Source organism: Limanda limanda, chromosome 5 (assembly GCF_963576545.1).
Source record: "Limanda limanda chromosome 5, fLimLim1.1, whole genome shotgun sequence".
In the NCBI taxonomy this organism is placed as follows: domain Eukaryota; kingdom Metazoa; phylum Chordata; class Actinopteri; order Pleuronectiformes; family Pleuronectidae; genus Limanda; species Limanda limanda.
Window position 1 is genome coordinate 14085862 of NC_083640.1, and position 19470 is coordinate 14105331.

Sequence of the window (19470 nt, forward strand, 5' to 3'; positions counted from 1 at the left end):
ATATGAGAATGTAAAACAGAATGGTTGTAAAAATTTATTTGTGATAAAGTAGATATAAATATAAAACATACATATATGGTCACTTCTGTGCAACAGAACTACAAGTAGGGTGATTGTTAGACATATTTCAACTTAAACCTATTGTGTGCAAACAGGACATTCTGCGATGAATGCAGCGACGAAGGACAGGTCTAATTTCTCTCCCTGTTAAAAGCTTGTAGACAGGATTCCCTTCCTGCCGGGTACATCTCTGGTAACAGTCATTCACTTCAACCTCAGCATCCATCAATCAATCAACCCAGTACATTTAACACCTCAGGACACAGCTCAAGTTTCCTCCACTGAGAATAATAATCATTTAGTGAAGGGGAAATGCATATTGTTAAAGTAAATGTGGCAGAAGCACTACAGTAAAATGTTGCATCCACCTGTGATATCTTACATATATCAAAAAAAGTATATTTTAAAAAGGTTTAATTGCTAGTATCTGCAGGCTACAAAATAGCCTTGAAAACATCTTCTAAGAGTAAAACAGTGCCACCCTGTGGCCTCATTGTGTTCAACTTCTTCATCCACTGCTGTTGCAGTGGACCCGTCAGGACCACAAGGAAAGAAAAAATTACATACACTAATTTTTTGCTGTTTACTCCATATAATTATTGTTCTCCTAGATGTAATCTAGTTCACACCTCAATTAACAAATGTATACTGACAATATATTTTTTGTTTTCATTGCACATAAGCAAAAACAATGATAAGAGTGATCATAACGATCACAACAGCCTGTCGACCACTCAACAAATAGGACAAGTGGACACACAAACAAACACAAAATCACTTCACCACTGCACTCTGTTGTATGACTCATCTCATAGTAGTCTCCTAGAGAAAGCTGATAAAATAAGATTGTGAGAGTGAGCATGAGAGAGCGAGCGAGAGGCGCTGGTGTTGTAAGGCACAAGCGTGGTGCAAAGACTGTCCAGGGTCCGAGACACAGGCTGACGGGTCAGAGGAGGCGGGTCACTGGTGGTGGTGTGTGCGATCATCAGGTCGTTTGACATGAATCCTACGAACTCGCTCAATTCGGTCTCGCTCCTCGTCCTCATCCAGATGATTAGATCGTCCTGCAGCACCTCCTGTGGCCTCCAGCAGGGCATTGTCTGGACCCCTCCCGTCGTGGGACTCATACAGAAGGATGTTCAGGGTCTCCTCATAGATGCGCGCCTCAGGGAACTCAACCTAAGAGAGAGGGTGTTACATGAGAGATAACAGAGAAACGACCCAAAAGAGTGGACATATTAACAAATTGATGGATGTACACTCACCTTTGTCTGCTTCTTTTCTGTGGCATAAACAATGGACGTGCAGCAAACCTCAGCAATCTTACGCCCCTGGCCATAAAATGACCAACAACAGATCTCATCTCCAATCACATCTTTGATGAAAAGGACTCGCCCGTTGAAACGTAAGGACAGCTTGTCAAATAGCTCAATATTTTTCAGCATGTTGTCATCGGAGTTGCTGGAAGGGTTTGGAGATAGAGGACAGTCATTAACACAACCTGCAGCATTTCACAATGTTCCATCGGAAATAAGACATTGGTTCCTGACATCAGTTCAAGAAAACTCACCTGGTATATGAATATTTGTTGTTGCTTCTGTTATACAGAAGTTTGACAGTAGGCTGTGAAGACAAGGAATTTGGAGTTTTTAAATAGAAATCAAATGAGTCTTACCTTGAAATTGAAACACTAGAAGTTAATTACAAAATGTATAAAAAACATATTATACCTTATTTGATGTCGCAATAAGCTTCTGCTCTTCCTTAGATGATGTCATCAGAGGCACTTTACAAAGAGGTTCATAAGATTCTTTGTTCTGGGGGAACAAAAAAAAATCACCATTAAAAAGGTTTCCATCTGCAAAACTGCAGTCATAAGAGAAAGGAAGCCACCTGGTGGCACAAAGTGACATAGGTAATGAAGGATATGCAACTCTCATCATTGTTTAAGTTATCAACTGTCACTATGAAATCTTACATAGACTGACTTAAAAAAAATATCTGCACTTATTTTATGCCCATCATAATATGATCTTATTGGTTCATAAAAAAAAGTTATATTCAAAATAAACTGACTTTGAAACTCAGTTTTAAAAAACCAAACAATTTATTAAACAATATATTAATATATTTCTGTGCCTAACTGAGAGCCCTCTGAAGTGTTGATACCTGCAAGGCAGCCGAGCATTCATCAGCTAAGCCCTGGACGAGGTAATACTTGGCCTCAGCGAGCAGTTCCTCCGTTTCCCGCCGGCTGTCTGGGAGCGGCACAGCTCCGTCTCTCAGATAGTTGAGGATCGTTCCAAAATGTTTCCCACAGCGATCAATCAAGATCCAACCTATGAACACAAAACAGCGGAGAATTACTTAGTAATAGGTCACAGCGAGAGAAGGGATGACATGAACCTTGCTTATGATGAGATCATTTTCAGCAACATCTCACCTTCACTGTCAGTGAGGACCTCCATCCTGCCACTGAACATGGCTTTGAGCATTGTGTCCTGTTTGGTCAGTGTCTGCATTGTAGTGTAGTACAGGGCCCCCCCCACATTTAACTTCACATACTTCGAGCTGGGGCTGGAGCCCTTGAAGGATGTCGTACGGGTTGTAGCTGCAGGCATGGCCGAGCTCACCACACTCTCTCCTGACATCTCTTCCTGGAACAGAAAATATCAAGAGGATGAACCCACAAGTGGATTAGCTGGTTACAAATTGTATTTAGTTAAGAGTAACTTTTATTTAAAGGTAAATAAAAACAATTCTGACCCATTGTTGGCTCAGCATTTTGTGTCTTAGAATCTCAGCCAAGAACTCACTTGTTACTAATCAACTAACTTTTCAAAGTGAGCTAACAAACCAAGTATTTATATAATGGTGTGTGTCCATGCTCTGATAATGAAACATGCTGTACAGTGTTGCTCAACAACTACAATAAGTAAGATAAAAAATAAATAAAAAAATACTGTGAAAGACAAAATACAGAAAACACGAAGTGACGCGTGCATTTCATTAGCGAGACTTTTCCAACTCTATGACCGACATGAAAGCGGATGCTACTGTTGACACAAATCAACGAGGTCAAAACAGTTGTATGTTTTTTGAGGGGTTTTAACTGCATTGCTGTTATGTCTCCTGACGATGTTATTCCTGCTCAGCTTGTCGTGATAGCTTTAAAATAAGATACACAATTCAACAACACCGCTTCACACTTATTATAAGGCTGCGATCGACTTCAACGCGCTAATAACGAGCGGGACGACACATCTTCTACTGTTTACAGCTTTTATTTCTCTGTGTAAAGTTCACCAGTCCATCTACACCCAGTCAATCATAATTCAATTGTCTCTAGCACGGCTAATTAGCGAGCTAACTAGTTAGCATTGACTAAAGTTAGCTGTATTATTACACATTTGGCAGAAAATACATATATTGCTTCGCCGGCTGTTACAGTTGTTGTCTTTTTGTGTCGTCGGCGGTGTTTTGTCGCTAGTTGTTTGATAAAAACACAAGTATATTCACCATAGAAGCCGCAGCCGACTTCGTAAATATGTCTCGCTAACGTCAGTCAGCTAACACCCACTTCCTTCCGGTCCGCCGCTGCGCAGTTATGAAAATCACGTCACCTTTCCTGTGCGCCGTTTAAAGGGACATTTCACAGCTTTGTGTTAAAGGTTCCAGAGAGTTTGACAGTGATCAAGATGAGTGAAACGAGACTAACGTAGCGACACAGCACTTTACCTCAGTTCACTTTCTGTCATTCTGTTTGTAGTTCACGCGTTTAAACATTAGCTTGAATTATTTTTAGCCTTAGCCTGCACGTTTCCGCTGCCGACGGAGCAACAGTGAAAACAGTCCCTCTCCGAAAACACCCACATTCTGAGCTTAATACAAAATATAAAATTGACATTTGCTGCAGAGAATACATAGGTACAGACAGCCTGTTGGTTATTGTACCGTTTCACGATTTGTGTTCTAATTTAAAGGTTAGTACATGAAGGAAAAACACTACCCGGAATCATTTAATGTGACACACGGGATTAATGGCTGCAGTCAATGCACGGAGCCCCTCTCATTGTTTACATTTCGAAACGGTGTGTCCCCTCTGTTTGTCAGGCTGTCACCGATACAGGACGGACTCTAACCCCGCGGGGGTGACGAGTGTCATTAAATGAGTTTGTAAAGATTCTCCTGGAGGAAGCTCCGAGCCGACCAGGGACGAAGTGGAGCTAGCCCGGTGAGCTAGCTGACCCAGCTCCGTCGTTACTACGTCGCTGCTTCCAGAGAGATGACAAGTTAGTCTCCAGGATTCAGCCGCTGTCCAAGCAGCTCGGTTCTCCAGGACAAGCCGATGTATGAGGGGGTATAGCTGCAGGTGAGGCTAGAGGCCGGACAGAGTCTTCACTAGAGGATCATCGAAGGTAATTCACCATAGTGTTCAATCAAAACAATGCGAGGATGCTGTTTTAGCACAGGCTGGAGGGTCTGTCCAAATGTTTTCAGTACAAGCAGGTGGATTATGAGTTTATGAGAGGTTTCGATTCTTATTCTCTAGGGTGCACAATGTTTAGTATACCTCAAATCTCCAAGTCCGAGTTCCTGGACAAAGCCAGGCAGGCCAGGGAGGACAGGAGGGGGCAGAAGGACAAGGAGAAGGCGGCCACCAACATCCAGGCTCTGGTCAGGAGGTTCCTCTGTCGCTGCAGACTCCAGAAGCAAATACGGTAGCGTCCTTTCTGGTTGTATTGCTGATTCCCCAGTCATCTGTGGTGTGAAGAGCTTTGAGTTTGTTGATAACGAGTCAAGTGCATGATCCTTGGATCTGTGTTCCTGTGACTCCCCAGGAAAGAGGTTGATGACTATTTTCTAGCTTCTGAAACCGGGACGTCGAAGCGAAATGCACTTTCAATTTTCAAAATTTCCCGGAAATTACTTTTTGTATATCGCCTGGAGGATAAGATGGTGAGTTACCAGCTGTGCTTAGTAACAAGTTCGAGTTAGTTCACGTTTATAATAATATTTGATTGCCTGTTAATCTGAATCTAATGTGAGGACAGGCCTGAATTATTTTCCTGTTTGACTTTATTCACTCTATTTTTCTACATCACACAGAGGTTTGAGAAGCTTTGTCGTGCTATCCTTGCCAGCATGGAGGTTGAAAATGATCCTAAAGTGAGTGTGTGTTTACCCTCCACATTGTAACCCCTCTTATATGTAATGAGTTTCTCAGAGACTATTTTCACACTTGTCTCTCAGGTCTGGTATGTGTCCTTGGCTCTTTCCAAAGACCTCACCATCCCCTGGATCAAGCAGGTCAAAGATGTGCTGTGGACCTGCTGTCAGCTACTGAAAAACTTAAAGGTCAGTCTTGACTTCAAGCTAGAAAAATGTGTTCCTCTACTCATACAGCGGACATGATATTACTCTGTATTTTCTGATTTGCAGCCTGACATTCTTCAGGACAATAAACTGGTAACACTGTACCTCGCCATGCTGGTGACCTTCACGGACACTTCCACCTGGCGGATAGTCCGAGGAAAGGGTATGTCTCAAGTCAAGATGAGGTTAATGTTCAAAACATATATTTAATTATTGTGGGACATGGTTTCTGCAGAGAAAAACACAATATTTCCCCTCATTATTTTAGGAGAAGCTCTCAGACCTGCTTTGATGAGGATCTGTGAAAATATCATGGGGCATCTGAATCAAAAGGGATTTTATTCAATACTTCAGGTAACACAACTCATAATCAGTTTGATTGAGAAAGTCAATGAAGACATTTTTTACCCATTTTCCGGCTCAGCTGTCATTTTATAAAAATACGCATTGAATGTCATTTTGACTTTTCATGTTTAGATTTTGCTGACCAATGGCTTAGCTCGTTCTAAACCGTCTCTGTCCAAAGGCACTCTAACAGCTATCTTCACTTTATCATTAAGGTAAGCTGATGATTTCATGGATGTAAATACATTAACAAAAACTGAATATTCCAGGGTTGCATACATTGCAGAAGATATGCATATCTATTCTATCCATGCTCTTCTTTTAACTAAATCTAATACTTTTAGGCCAGTGATTGCGGCTCACTTCTCAGATAACCTGCTGAGATCATTCCTCATCCACATCATGTCAGTTCCAGCTGTCGTGACTCACCTCAACGTGCTCACTCCAGAGGTAAAAGCCCTTTGATAAATATAACATTTATTTGAGCTATGAGAGTGGACGCCTTACAAACTTCTCTTTTCTGCAGTGCATGGTATCTATCCAGACGCACGAGCTCCTGCGGAAGTTCATCTTGTTTCTCAGCCGAGAGGAGCAGTGTTCAGACATCTGTGTGTGTCTGGAGGGGAGCCACACGCTCTGCTTACTTGGTAAAGTAATTTGGATAAATATGGACATGCGCTTTCATTGATCTCATTGCTGGTCTTCTAATTTTACCCTTGTGACTGTTTCTGTCTCATGTTTGGTAGGCAACCTAATTCACTTGGGTTTCCTCAATGAGAAAGTCCTTGAAGAGGAGGCCGGTCATTTCGTGAAGGACCTGACTGACATGTTGTCCTACTGCCAGAGATATGTGTCCCAAAAGAAGTCCAACCTCACCCACTGGCACCCCGTCCTGGGCTGGTTCTCACAAACTGTAGATTACGGGTCAGCAAAACTTTATTTATTTGAATATGTTTGTCCCCCTTTTAGCTTGTCAGATATTGCACAAATGTAACACTTCAAGGTTTAGATTATAAAGAGGATTTAATAGACTTACTCAAGCTGCCTATTGGTTCGTAAGGACGAATACATTTTTTTCTTTGTTAAAAGAATAAGGTCAAATATACCTGATGTTGTCTCCTCTCTACGTCTTCCGTTCTCCATAGCCTGAACGAGTCAATGCCGCTGGTCACTAGACAGCTTCAGTACCTGTGGGGTGTTGCTGTCATTCGAACACTCTTTAGTGACGTCCTCTCTAAAAAGCTAGAGAGTCAGGAGCCCACCCCCCCGCCTCCGCAGCCGAGCACATCACAAAACAATCTACCAGTTAAAAGTGAGTTATAAACCCAAAGCTATTGTAATATTTGAAAATAAGTACAATTGTATAAGTTAATATGAACATGGTTTAAAGTTTATTGAAGGTTGTTCATCTGTTTCCTGCTTTAACAGACCTCTTCAAGCGAGCGTTTCAGAAGTCTGCCTCTGTGAGAAACATCCTTAAACCAGTCGGAGGGAAGCGAGTCGACTCGGCTGAAGTTCAGAAAGTGTGCAGCATCTGTGTGCTCTACCAGACGGCTCTGTCTACACTGACACAAATACGCCTCCAGATACTCACCGGTCAGAATTAGAAGCTTGATTCCTTTTATATATGCAAACACAGTATTTTGAAAGTCCCTGGAATGTTCATTATGGAGTTTTTAATGACAGATTATTTTTTATTTTCTGCAGGTCTGACACATCTGGATGACCTTTTGCCCAAACTGTGGGCCTTCATCTGTGAGCTGGGTCCTCAGGGAGGCCTCAAACTCTTCATGGAGTGTCTGAACAATGACACCGAAGAGTCCAAGCAGCTCTTAGCTATGCTCATGCTGTTCTGTGACTGTTCGCGGCACCTCATCACGTAATTTCACTGTTTTTTTGACTGTGCATAACCTGCCCTGTTATGCTGTGTCATTCTCTGACGTACTGTCAATATGTTACAGAATTCTGGATGACATTGAAGTCTATGAAGAACAAACATCTTTCAAGATCGAGGAACTCATCACGATCTCCTCATTTCTCAACACATTTGTGTTCAAGATGGTGTGGGATGGAATCTTAGGTAAGTGTGTGACCTCACTGAAACTTAACCGCTGCGAGTATTTTTTTGTTTTACTGAAAAGCTGTTTTTTATTTTTTTATATTCTTTATTTTTTTGACAGTTGTTTTCAAAAACTTACATCAGCCCAAGGGCAACTTTTTACATTTTGGGAGAGGTATAGTGCGTACATGTAGACAATAATCACAGATCAATAGAGAAAAACAAATAAATGAATAAAAACAAGCCGAATAAAACAACATGTTAGAGGGTGACTTGAGAGAGAATGGGATAGAGGTCGGTGAGGCTTGCTAAATAAAGGCAACATTACGGGGTCATTCATTCAATACTTCCACAAAGCCTTAGGGGTTTTACATATCTCACCCATTTGTTCCATAATTGGATGAACACAGTTTTCCGAAGACGAAGGGAGAAAGTAATCCTTTCCATAACATAAATGTAATTTACTATATCCATCTGTTTTGTTTTTAATAGAAAATGCAAAGGGTGAGAAACTGGAGTTGTTCCACAGTGTTCACGGCTGGCTGATGGTGCTTTACGAACGAGACTGCAGGCGAAAGTTTACCCCCGATGACCACTGGCTACGCAAGTAAATACAAACACTGAACCACTAGTCCGCTGTTGACAGATGAACTGAACACATCAGCCTTCTGTTTCAGGACAGGCTGCTTTGGGATCAATGCTTTGAATCAATGCTACATCTCTTTTGCTGTTGCGTTTAGGGACCTAAAGCCCAGCCTGTTGTTCCAAGAGCTGGAGAAGGGAAAGAAAAGAGCCCAGCTGTTACTGCAGTACATCCCACACGTTGTTCCACATAAAAACGTGAGTAAACAGCATTCTTTGAATTTGAGGTGTTGTCATTTTCTTTTTCACTTGTGTAAATGCTCTTCCTCTGCATTTTAGAGAGTGCTGCTGTTCAGGAACATCGTAACAAAGGAAAAAGAAAGTTTAGGATTGGTGGAAACAAGCTCCGCTTCTCCACACGTCACCCATATTACCATCCGTCGCTCGCGGATGTTAGAGGTAACAAACCAATTGCAAAATATATTTTGAAAGCAAACAAAAGAGTATGAATATATAAATCTAATCAGAAACAATGCTTATTTCCTTCTTCTTAGGATGGATATGATCAGCTCCGTCGGCTGCCACCGAATTCTATAAAAGGCGTCATTCGAGTGAAGTTTGTGAATGACTTGGGAGTGGATGAGGCTGGTATCGACCAGGATGGTGTCTTCAAAGAATTTCTAGAGGAGATCATTAAGAAAGTGTTCAATCCTGCTCTGAACCTGTTCAAGGTAATTCAGTGGGCTGTTTTCAAACCACCACACATCGGCTGCTGACTCTGATTACAGTGTTTCATATGATATGATATGTATTCATCCATAGACAACCAGTGGAAATGAAAGGCTCTATCCTTCGCCCACATCTTACATCCACGAGAATCATTTGCAGCTTTTTGAGTTTGTGGGAAAAATGCTCGGAAAAGCTGTCTATGAGGTACATTGAATCTCTTAAGAAATCTGTCTTTTCTTGTTCTCGCTCTGAACGTAGTGTTTTAGGTGATTTTTGATTGATTTGCATCTTTATTACCTCTGTGTACTCAGGGCATTGTAGTGGACGTCCCGTTTGCCTCCTTCTTCCTCAGTCAAGTCTTGGGTCACCACCACAGCACTTTCTATAGCTCCATTGATGAGCTTCCTTCTCTGGACTCAGAGTTTTACAAGAACCTCACTTCCATCAAGGTCAGAGAAAAATTACACTTGAAGTTGCTCGTCTCAACCTGACATCGTCGTACTTTTTTTCCTAATATCAAGTAACAATTTCAAATTTTTGATTTCTCAGCGCTATGATGGAGATGTAGGGGATCTAGGCCTGACGTTATCCTACGATGAGGATGTCATGGGGCAGGTAAAGATGGAAAACATGGGAAATATACTTAAATAAATTAATAAATAAGTTAAAGGGTGGAAAGTTACTTTTCGTGTTCTCTTACAGCTTGTTTGTCATGAGCTGATACCTGGGGGGAAGTCCATGATCGTCACCAATGAAAACAAGTATGTACATATGGATTTAGTTGAATTAACTAGGTGGACACTGACCCATGTTGAGTTTAAAATGGTGACCTTTTGCTGCCATGTATGAAATCGACATCTAATTCTGACCTCAACTCCACCATATCCTGCAGGATCAGCTACATCCACCTCATGGCTCACTTCCGGATGCACACGCAGATTAAAGAGCAAACTGCGGGTTTCATTCGGGGCTTCCGCAGCATCATCAACCCCGAGTGGCTGCACGTGTTCTCCACGCCTGAGGTTCAGCGCCTTATCTCGGGAGACAATGCCGAGATTGATCTAGATGACCTCAAGTATGTAACATTTCGTCACTGTCCTCTTTCATCGTGTCTCTTAACACGGATGATGTCATTTAATGGATTTAGTCCCACACTGTACTGATTCACCACAACAATAGTATTCATTATAATTCAACTTTCACTGATCGATGCACTTTAACTTCGTCTCAAACCAAATAGGGGTATTTGTTCATCTCTGCTTTCTGTGTGTAGAAACGGCTGGAAAGGCTCATTGTTTTCTTCTCTTTTGCAGGAAACACACAGTCTATTACGGAGGATTTCACAGCAGCCATCGTGTCATCATCTGGCTGTGGGACATCCTGTCCAGTGACTTCAACTCTGACGAGAGGGCTATGTTCCTTAAAGTAAGCCGAACCTTTGTCACAGTTAAAAGCATTTTTATTTCTAACACAAGTTGTCTCAAGTGTTGTCTTTTATTCTTGGTGTTTTGACAGTTTGTTACCAGCTGTTCAAGGCCTCCTCTTCTAGGTTTTGCCTACCTCAAACCACCTTTCTCCATCCGTTGTGTGGAGGTTTCAGATGATCAGGTGACTCCACTTATAAACTGGTTGTGTCGTAGCTGGCTTCAGTGTGCTACGTTTGTACTAACAGAGCATTTCCTGTGACTAGGACACTGGAGACACCCTTGGCAGTGTTCTTAGGGGGTTTTTCACTATCCGCAAGAAGGAGCCCGGTGGTCGGCTTCCTACTTCGTCAACATGCTTCAACCTGCTCAAGCTGCCTAACTACAGTAAGAAGAGCATCCTGCGTGACAAGCTGCGCTATGCTATCAGTATGAATACAGGCTTTGAGCTGTCCTAACTCAGCTGCATCGGGACAATCTGCACAGGAGGCTTGGGTTAAATGGTGTGTACCACGCAAGAGGCTCGGCTTACCTGGACTGGAGCCTGTCACGTCAAAGGGTCATCACCTAAACAAAAGGGGACTCATGAAGGACCCACAAAGTCTCCTTTTGTCTTTTTAGAACTGGACGAGCTCAGCTCTAGTACAGCTCACATCTAAGGGGATGGTGTTTCTGCAGCACAATCCAATTTTGAGCATCTCCCCTGCCACTCCAGAAATTCAATATGTTGTATATTTAACTTGATCAAATCCGGATATATAGTGGCAAGATCTCTGTTTCTCAGGCTTAACAGAATCATTCTCGGAACTAACACTCCCATTTTAAGTGAACTGGAAAGCAATACAGATGCAGTGCAAGCCATTAGACACGTGGTCGACTCCCTCGAGTGAAACCAAGCGATGTATTGTTAATATACTTACATGTTTGGACTCCATTATCCAAGCAACCTTAAACTGATGTAGGAAGAGTCTTAAAATGTTTTGCGGAACATAATGCATCTTTTGTAAATGGAAGACAAATCAATGTCACGCGTTCAACCTCCAGGAAAGAGGAGGGGCTCACGGCAACCGTGTGTCGATTACATTATGTCCCTTTTCCAAGAAAATCCCATCATTCCATTCCTCCTCCACCAAAAGACGCTGCAGGCACCTGAGAGGACCGTGGACCCGCTGGTTTGTTCGTCCTTAGTTCTTCGAAAACCAAACATCTGCCTCAGTTGTGGTGAAGCAGTAAGAGGATCTCTTGTCACGAAAGAAAAAGCTGATGCTTGATTTAGAGGAGATCTTCTGGAACTGGAAATATTTTGTCTTTTTGTCTCTGCTCAGTTGGGCAGAACGCATCGGATAAATGTTTGTGTCACTTGTGTTCTTGACCTACACTCCAAAAATACGAAGAGTTACGTCAATCGAAGATGCTCGTCTTTGTACGTCATGTAAAGAAGAAGATTTATCACTACACCTTTCAATAATGCTGAGTGCCTCATGTTTTGCCCCACCCCCTCCCTTCTCTCGCTGTCAATTCTGACTGTATTTCAGCTGTAACCAGTAACCACGTATATTGGAAACAAGCCATAGAATCAGGGGCTATGTACCTGGACTTCTTCTCTGCTCCTACTAACATACGCAGAAACCCAACCACTGTACTTACTACCACTGCAACCACGACAACATCAACCGAGGAGGGTTCACCACAACGCTTTCCTATCTCTGTGGACTTTGTAAGCCATGCTAAAAGAATTTGAGGTGTAAAAAAAACAACCTCTCAACATGATGTCATGGACTGTTCATCTACCAAATGTGACTGCTCGATGTGATGCTCCCTTTAGGTGGAAATCTTGCACACATGTCTGTTATTTGTAGCTGTGAGAAAAAGGGACATGAGGGTGAATGTTACCTAATAAGCCTAAAAATCACTTTACACAGGGTTCAGTTCCAACACTAAGTCAAGGAAGAGACTTTTTGGTTGTTTAAAGACAATGGCAACTTAAAAAAATAATTAAGAAAATATCAAAAGTTCTTTATTATGCAAATAACGTTTTCAGTCATTAATGAGCATAAATCATTTTTGTCAATAAGAAACAACCTATAAAACATACTCTGTCATTTTTGCCATGTTTCTAACAAGTAAGATTAAGGCCACTAACAAAACAATATTATACAAAAGATTATAATTACAACCATTACATATATAAAAGCTGGTTCTATTTAAAAAAAATTCAGTCTACTTATGCGATTAAGCTATTTTTTATCCTGACTGAGTCTGGAGGATCTTACGTCAGCTTTCCTCATTTTAATCTGTTCAAGCTAAACAAGTGGAAACACTATAAATGGATTTACGACACTGAGTGGTGTTTTGTAGAAAAGATAAAAGATACCTCACAAGCTTGTGTGTCTCGTCTGATGAGATCGCTCATCTGTTTTAAATGATGTCAAGAGTAGGCTATGCTTAAATTGTACCAGTGTGGACTGCTGAAGCAGAGTTTTGGTCATCCAACCTTTTTAGTACCAAAAAAATAAATGATCCTGACATGTCCACACCTTGCCTGTTAAAAGTTTCCATCTCTTTTTCAGTGTCTTTGAATCTGGCTGCACTGTATGAAGTGTGTTGCTGTAAAAGAGATTTCCATGTATTTGTCCATGAGTAAAATACCTTTTTTCCCCCTGTAATGTTAAATCATGTACAACAGTATTATATAAATCATTTCTTTAAATCATTTACACATAATGGGTGTTTCTTTCTTTTCTCTGAACAGTCTGAAAATTCCTTAACTCAACTTATAAATTGAGTGTGGGAGGGTCAGGGGCGGATCCAGGGGTGGGGACAGTTGAAATCTGATTGGCCCCTGAAGAGCCCCTGTTTTGTCACTCACCAATAAAACCACCAATAACAGTCTGAGCTGTGTCAACCTGAAGCTGCGGAATCAAGCACCATGAGCAGCCGGCCCAGCCCTTCTCCTGCCAGGTGGTTCAAGGTTCTGCGCAGGTAGGACCAGGGATTTATGATTGGATCATGTCGACTTAGAAAACAATTTTTCAGGTTTGTGTGTGTGTGAATGTGCATTTTTAACTGAGCTCAATATCATTAAATGAGTTTAGACAATATTCTCAAACTTTTTACACTTAGCATCTGCCTCTTCTTCTTAATCAAGATTTTAAAATGGTCATATATCCGCCTCCCTCCACATGAATCCGTCTCATAAAATGAGATTATTGAGATCAAATTAAGATCCAATAGAAAACTTGATTGACGTATACATGCATTAGCCCATACACACAATATATGTCAAAGAGCTAATAATGTCCTCTCCACAATGCATGGTACACAACTCCATTATCCTCTGCAAGAAATCCATGGGGTTGGGCTAAGATCAGACTCCAACTTTCTTGGGTTCATAATGTGCATCAGCTGATTGGCTCAAGTCAGGATTTCCACTATATCCTTCCTGCCAGTGGGAGGCTTAAATGCACAGTAAACACTTTCACAAGGACCAGCAGTGGAGAAATATTGACAGGAATAAGCATGAGTGGGAAAGCGAAGGCGTGCGATGCTTGTCAGAGGAATGGGCGGTTAACATGCAGAAGGTACTGTGATGACATGGATTATCCAAAGTGTTTAATTGCTCTGTAGTATTAAAATTAATTACTCGACTGCGGTTCCAGGACCAGGCTCGGGGAGCCATGTTTAAAGACGTTCCCTCTGGAGTGTGTGGATCTGCTGAGACGCGCCAGAGTTGCTTTTCAAGCTGGACGCAGCCTCAAGGAGAACTTCCGACTGGCCCAGCTGGAGGCTGTGGTGCAGATGCTGGAGGAGCATGAGTGTGACTTTGTGGATTCTCTAAGAAGGGACCTTCATAAGGTGAGAGGAGGAGGAAGCAGTCTCCTGTTATGTGTTGATGTAATGGTCCAAAAAGTAATACATTGGCATTTTTAATTAGCCGAGGTTTGAGACGGTTGTGTCAGAACTGATGCTTGTCAAGAATGAGGCTCTTCACGCCATCAACAACCTGAAGAAGTGGATGCAGCCGCAGCACGTGGAGAGAAACCTGGTGAGACTTTTCTGTTAAGTAACGAAACATTTTCTTTCCAAAATCATTTTCATTCTATTATTGGGATCATTCACGACTTGCACAACCTTTTTCCGAGAGAACATTCCGTCTCCCCTCAACAAAGAACTGTATTGTGTTGAGCTCTACAAAGCAGATTAAAACCTAAGTTGCTTTGACCTTTTTGTACGAATAAAGTGGGCTGGTGCATTGAAACTCTGCCAGGTTCTGTTTCCACCTCATGTCGAGTTTGTGTGATTGGTTTAGTTCACCACGCTGGACGAGTGTCTGGTGGTCAGTGAGCCGCTGGGGGTGGTGTTCATCGTGGGGACCTGGTGCAGTCCTGTCCAGATGTGTCTGGTGCCGCTGGTCGGGGCCATCGCAGCAGGTGCGGTTCTTAGAGTCCGTTTTTCTTAAAAAAAGCAGTAGGTCTGACAGCGACTGATCATCTTCATCCATTTGTGCAGGAAACTGTGCAGTCATCAGTCCGTCTGAGTGCACCACTCACACATCAGAGCTCCTCCATCGCCTCTTCCCTTTTTACTTAGACAATGTGAGTAAATTCAATTGAGCTGTGAGGATGGGCAGCCCAAGTTACAGTAAAGTCTTTATGTCTCTAAGAGTACCGTTTGTTAAGCTCATGCTGAGTTTTGAGTCATTACTTGGTAGATAAAATGATGGATTATGATGTTTTGTATTGTTATCCACCCATTACAGATAATGAGGTCAGATCAACCAAGAGCTACCAGCTTTGGTGGACACAGTCAGAATAAAACCCTTCTCTCTCACTTTGGCCCACAACAACCTGGCCTACTGACTAATTTGAATAAATCTCAAGATTGATCTGTGTGATTTACAAAGGGGGGATTTGTTTACAGATTTTTCTGATGAGATTTATAGAGGTTGGATGTGTATTTTTTTTTCTATTTGTACACCTATTCATTTATTTATGGGCTCAGTGCTGTTTGATGTATATGCTGTCATGTTCCAAATGTGTATGTGGGGGTTTTCAACACGGTCCTTTATGCTCAAGCTTGACAAGTAATATTTAAATAAAATGTATTTTATCATTATATATGATTTCCCTCTGATCAAAACTGACTGAACTGCTGCCTCACACATTATCATTTAGTAGATGTGCTATAATATTCCAGTCAAAGAGTAATGATCTGATCTAAAATTCTTGTTTCCTTAAGGAATGCTTCCATGTGATTCTTGCAGGCACAAGCGACTTGCCTGATGTTGTGGAACTTAAATTTGATCATGTCTTCTTTACAGGTAAACAGGAAATGACCTACAAATTAAAATTTCATGTACATTTTATGAATTATTCTCAAAGTGTCAATGATGGTTTTTAATCCCTACAGGAAGCAGAGAGGAGGGGAGCAGAATAGCTCAGGCTGCAGCTCGCACTCTCACCCCTGTCACCCTGATTTTGGGAGGCAAGAATCCGTGTTATGTGGACCAACACTGTGACATCACCACCACGGCACAGCGTGTTGCTTGGGCACGTTTTCACAATGCTGGGCAGAGCCTTGTGGCTCCGGACTACATCCTGTGCCACGCAGATGTCAAGGCACGGCTGGTGCAGGCCCTGAAGTGCTGCCTGATGCAATTCTACGGTAGTGATCCCAAAGAGTCCCGCAGCTTTGGCCGCATGGTCAATCTGGAGATCTTTAACCGTACAAGAGACGTGCTGTGGAGGTCGGGCAAGGTGGCTGTGGGTGGGCAGGTGATAGAAGCAGAGAAATATATTGGTAGGAGTCCTCTTAAATGAAATTCCTCAAAATAAATCCATGCAATGAATCTGATCCTGTCCTTTGTTCCACTTGAAGCCCCGACAATTTTGACAGAGGTGGCGGAATCCGACTCCATCATGCAACAGGATGTCTTTGGTCCAGTTCTCCCTGTTCTGGCTGTAAACGATGTGGATGAGGCAATAACCTTCATTAACAAGCAAGAGAAACCCCTCTGTGTGTATGCATATTCCACCAACACTGAGGTACATGGCAACAATTAAAGCTAAAGCTCTGCATTGAATGGCCAGCATGCATTCTGACAATATGCGGACCTTCCTGGCGATGCAGGTTATTTCGAGACTAATGAGTGAGACTTCCAGTGGAAGCTTTTGCTCCAATGACAGTGTCCTGCAGAGTCTGATGGTGGCTCTGCCTTTTGGTGGAGTAGGTAAGTCTGTTGCATCACATATTAATTGTTGGATAATGTTGCCCTGCAATCTATCCACTCTAATAAACACATTTTTGACAGGTGCCAGTGGAATGGGATCCTGCCATGGCCGCTACAGCTTTGATACCTTCTCCCACAGGAAATCCTGCCTGCTCCGAAGCACACGGTTTGAGTGTGTCACCTATCTGCGTTATCCACCCTACGAGGACCGCAATCTGTCTCTAATGGCATGGGCCAGCACCTTGTCCCAGAAGAGCCAGGGCTGGTGCCAGATCCTGTGACTGTGTGGGAGGGCGCTGACACAACCATGTTGAAAGACAAGCAAGTGCCTTCTAGGTTACTGTATTAAAATGAATGAGAAAAATCTGCATTGTAGTTTAATCTCGGTGTGGAATGACAATTGCAACCGACAAGAAAAGGTGTCTAAATTATTTTATTATTCTCTGGACTCCTGAGAACAGCAATAACTGTACATCAACTAAAAGCCCATATTTGAGGACATATTAACTGTGCAAAATGAAATACCAGGAAAACCAGTAATTTTGTATTGGCTGATTGGTTTAATATTTTCCAACTGTTGAGTTTATTATGACCTAAATTATCATGTCCAGTTAAAATGATTTGCATTCAAATAAGACACACTATTTGATACCTTGAGCATATTTATTAACATATTTACAATAGTAAATACAAAGTGTCTGCATCAACCATCCAAAAAAACATCTTTCCCTTCATCCTCATGTGACACTGGTCATTCAGGTCTTTTGTAGATTGTCTCCTCACTGCCTTCTTTCATGGCTGCATATCTGGCCACCGTGAACAGGTAGTCGCTCAATCTGAGTGAAAATGATGGGACATGTTATTAATCGTGTGGTGGAGGAACCATGTTGTCATATTAATTCTAAAGCACAAGTTGACTGACCTGTTCAAAAACTTGGCTACATCTGGATCTGCCTCGCCTGAGCGCACGATTGGAGCAACGCTACAACAAGAACACAGAGATGTCAGAGGCAGAAAAATAAAAAAAGAATAATTCAACGCATTCAAGATGACACTACAACTGAAACTGACCTTCTCTCTGCTCGCCGACAGACCGTCCGAGCCAAGTGCAAAGCTGCGCTGCTCTTGCCTCCAGACTGTGAAATGGAAAGCATGAGTGTCGGCAAAACAGGAAAATCTGGATTCAAAATAATTACATGTAAAACAGATGCACAAGTGGGCTTACAGGTAAAATGAAGTTGGTCAGTGGAGGGAGCTCTTTTGTAAAGTTGTCAATCCAGGTTTCCAGGTCTGTAATTGGCTGAGCACTAAATTGTGTTTTCTCTATCAAAAAGACAATAGGAAAGAAAAAAACGCAAATTATGAGGGCAAAAGACACAATGAATTTATAGTTTTTCCTGGATAGATTGGCCCACACGAGCATACTTGTGTGACTTTCTCTGGCAGATGATCGTGGGGTGGCGATATTTGAGCCCACGTCCTGTAAAATGCACTGTATCTGCAATCAAAGGAAAAAGTGTCAGAAATATAATTTCTAAAAATGGAATATTTCAGCAAGCAATTAAATAAATACAACATGAAAATCAGACCTTGTCCAGTTGATATGTAAACGTGTGGCCTTTGTCAAGGCAAAATTCTCTGGCCAGGCTGTAATGCACAATACAATACAGTAAACTCAAGTGATGCAAACAACAGGTTTTAAAACACATGTGACATTTGAACAGTTGAAAATTTACCCTATAGCTGATGACAGCTCATCTGCATTTCCTAAGGCTTGAAAAATATGATCCTCCTTTGGCCTCCTCTCTCCAGTATATGTGCTTGAGAAACCTTTATAGCAAGAAGAGGTCAACTCATTAAAGAACTATTGACTATAACGGCATAATAATCTGCACTTTATTTTGTCGTAATACATTTGACAGCAAACCTTTGTCTCCAGTCTTGGTGTATATTTTGGGTATCTTAGTGTCTCCTTCTGTGGAATAACTGGAAAAGGCCGGAATGGAGAATAAATAGTGGGGCCGAGATAAAATTACATTCCACATGTATTTGATGTATATCAGAGGATATAAGCTGCACAGAAGCATGATAATATATATTTGTGTCATTGGGTCTTTTAACCTCCAGTTTTACACAGCACCCCAGCTCAAAATAAAGAATCATGCTATTTGTGCTAGAATGGTGCAAATCTTAATGATCTACTGTAAACAATCTGTATAATAGTATATACAAACTGTGCAGGTTATATCATCTGCTGCAAGTATAATAGTGGAAGTTGAAAATATACAGATTATAATGTTTTATTTTACATTTAAGTACATGTGAATAGTGTCCTCAGCCACTGAGACTTCTACACGAGGATCTAATGTTTATATACACATGTGTCCTTGTGTAGCAGCTAGCCAGCACTTAGCTTCATCACAGACAGTTACATCAGGGGCTTCAACGCTTCGCACAAGCATTTGGACAAAGAGCCCGGATGTAGAACTACCTCCGGTGTGGACACAGTGTCCTCCTGGTCCGGGGCTCAGCCAGGAGTCTTCCTGTCCGCACCACACAGCGCAGGTAAGCCGGTTTGACGATAAACGAAGCCATAGTTCGAGCTAACTGCTAACAGCTAAGGGTGTACGATCATCGGTGATGACTTTTGTCCCTCGGTGAAGCCC

General features: G+C 42.0%; 4 protein-coding genes across 5 annotated transcripts; 2 read left to right on the forward strand and 2 right to left on the reverse strand.

Moving 5' to 3' along the window:
* Positions 1–21: 21 nt before the first annotated feature.
* kctd10 (potassium channel tetramerization domain containing 10) lies at positions 22–3649 on the reverse strand. Its single transcript, XM_061071361.1, has 7 exons — positions 3580–3649; positions 2504–2717; positions 2230–2399; positions 1791–1877; positions 1631–1683; positions 1326–1521; positions 22–1239 (listed from the first exon to the last, which is right to left on the reverse strand). Exons 1-7 carry the CDS (start codon positions 3580–3582, stop codon positions 1021–1023), a joined length of 942 nt encoding a protein of 313 aa, XP_060927344.1. The 5' UTR covers positions 3583–3649; the 3' UTR covers positions 22–1020.
* A 451-nt stretch (positions 3650–4100) lies between these two features.
* ube3b (ubiquitin protein ligase E3B) lies at positions 4101–13288 on the forward strand. Its single transcript, XM_061072083.1, has 27 exons — positions 4101–4478; positions 4613–4781; positions 4902–5019; positions 5170–5229; positions 5314–5418; positions 5503–5599; positions 5705–5790; positions 5914–5996; positions 6126–6231; positions 6308–6428; positions 6528–6705; positions 6927–7093; positions 7210–7377; positions 7489–7660; positions 7743–7861; positions 8333–8447; positions 8581–8680; positions 8762–8881; positions 8977–9153; positions 9245–9355; positions 9463–9600; positions 9701–9766; positions 9854–9912; positions 10044–10226; positions 10465–10576; positions 10667–10759; positions 10842–13288. The coding sequence occupies exons 2-27, from the start codon at positions 4621–4623 to the stop codon at positions 11031–11033; spliced, it is 3207 nt and encodes a 1068-aa protein (XP_060928066.1). The 5' UTR covers positions 4101–4478; positions 4613–4620; the 3' UTR covers positions 11034–13288.
* Positions 13289–13504: 216 nt separating this feature from the next.
* aldh3b2 (aldehyde dehydrogenase 3 family, member B2) lies at positions 13505–17085 on the forward strand. Its single transcript, XM_061072084.1, has 10 exons — positions 13505–13557; positions 14235–14430; positions 14510–14620; positions 14885–15005; positions 15085–15170; positions 15814–15895; positions 15985–16374; positions 16453–16619; positions 16705–16804; positions 16886–17085. Exons 1-10 carry the CDS (start codon positions 13505–13507, stop codon positions 17083–17085), a joined length of 1506 nt encoding a protein of 501 aa, XP_060928067.1.
* Positions 17086–17448: 363 nt separating this feature from the next.
* On the reverse strand, positions 17449–19448 carry mmab (metabolism of cobalamin associated B). 2 transcript variants are annotated; one of them, XM_061071791.1, is made up of 9 exons: positions 19296–19448; positions 18732–18790; positions 18541–18634; positions 18394–18451; positions 18230–18302; positions 18030–18127; positions 17876–17940; positions 17727–17786; positions 17449–17640 (listed from the first exon to the last, which is right to left on the reverse strand). In XM_061071791.1, the coding sequence occupies exons 1-9, from the start codon at positions 19397–19399 to the stop codon at positions 17556–17558; spliced, it is 696 nt and encodes a 231-aa protein (XP_060927774.1). In that variant the 5' UTR covers positions 19400–19448; the 3' UTR covers positions 17449–17555. The 2 variants fall into 2 exon arrangements, with proteins under 2 accessions (XP_060927774.1, XP_060927773.1); XM_061071790.1 differs by lacking the exon at positions 19296–19448 and having other exon boundaries at positions 18732–19286.
* Positions 19449–19470: the final 22 nt, after the last annotated feature.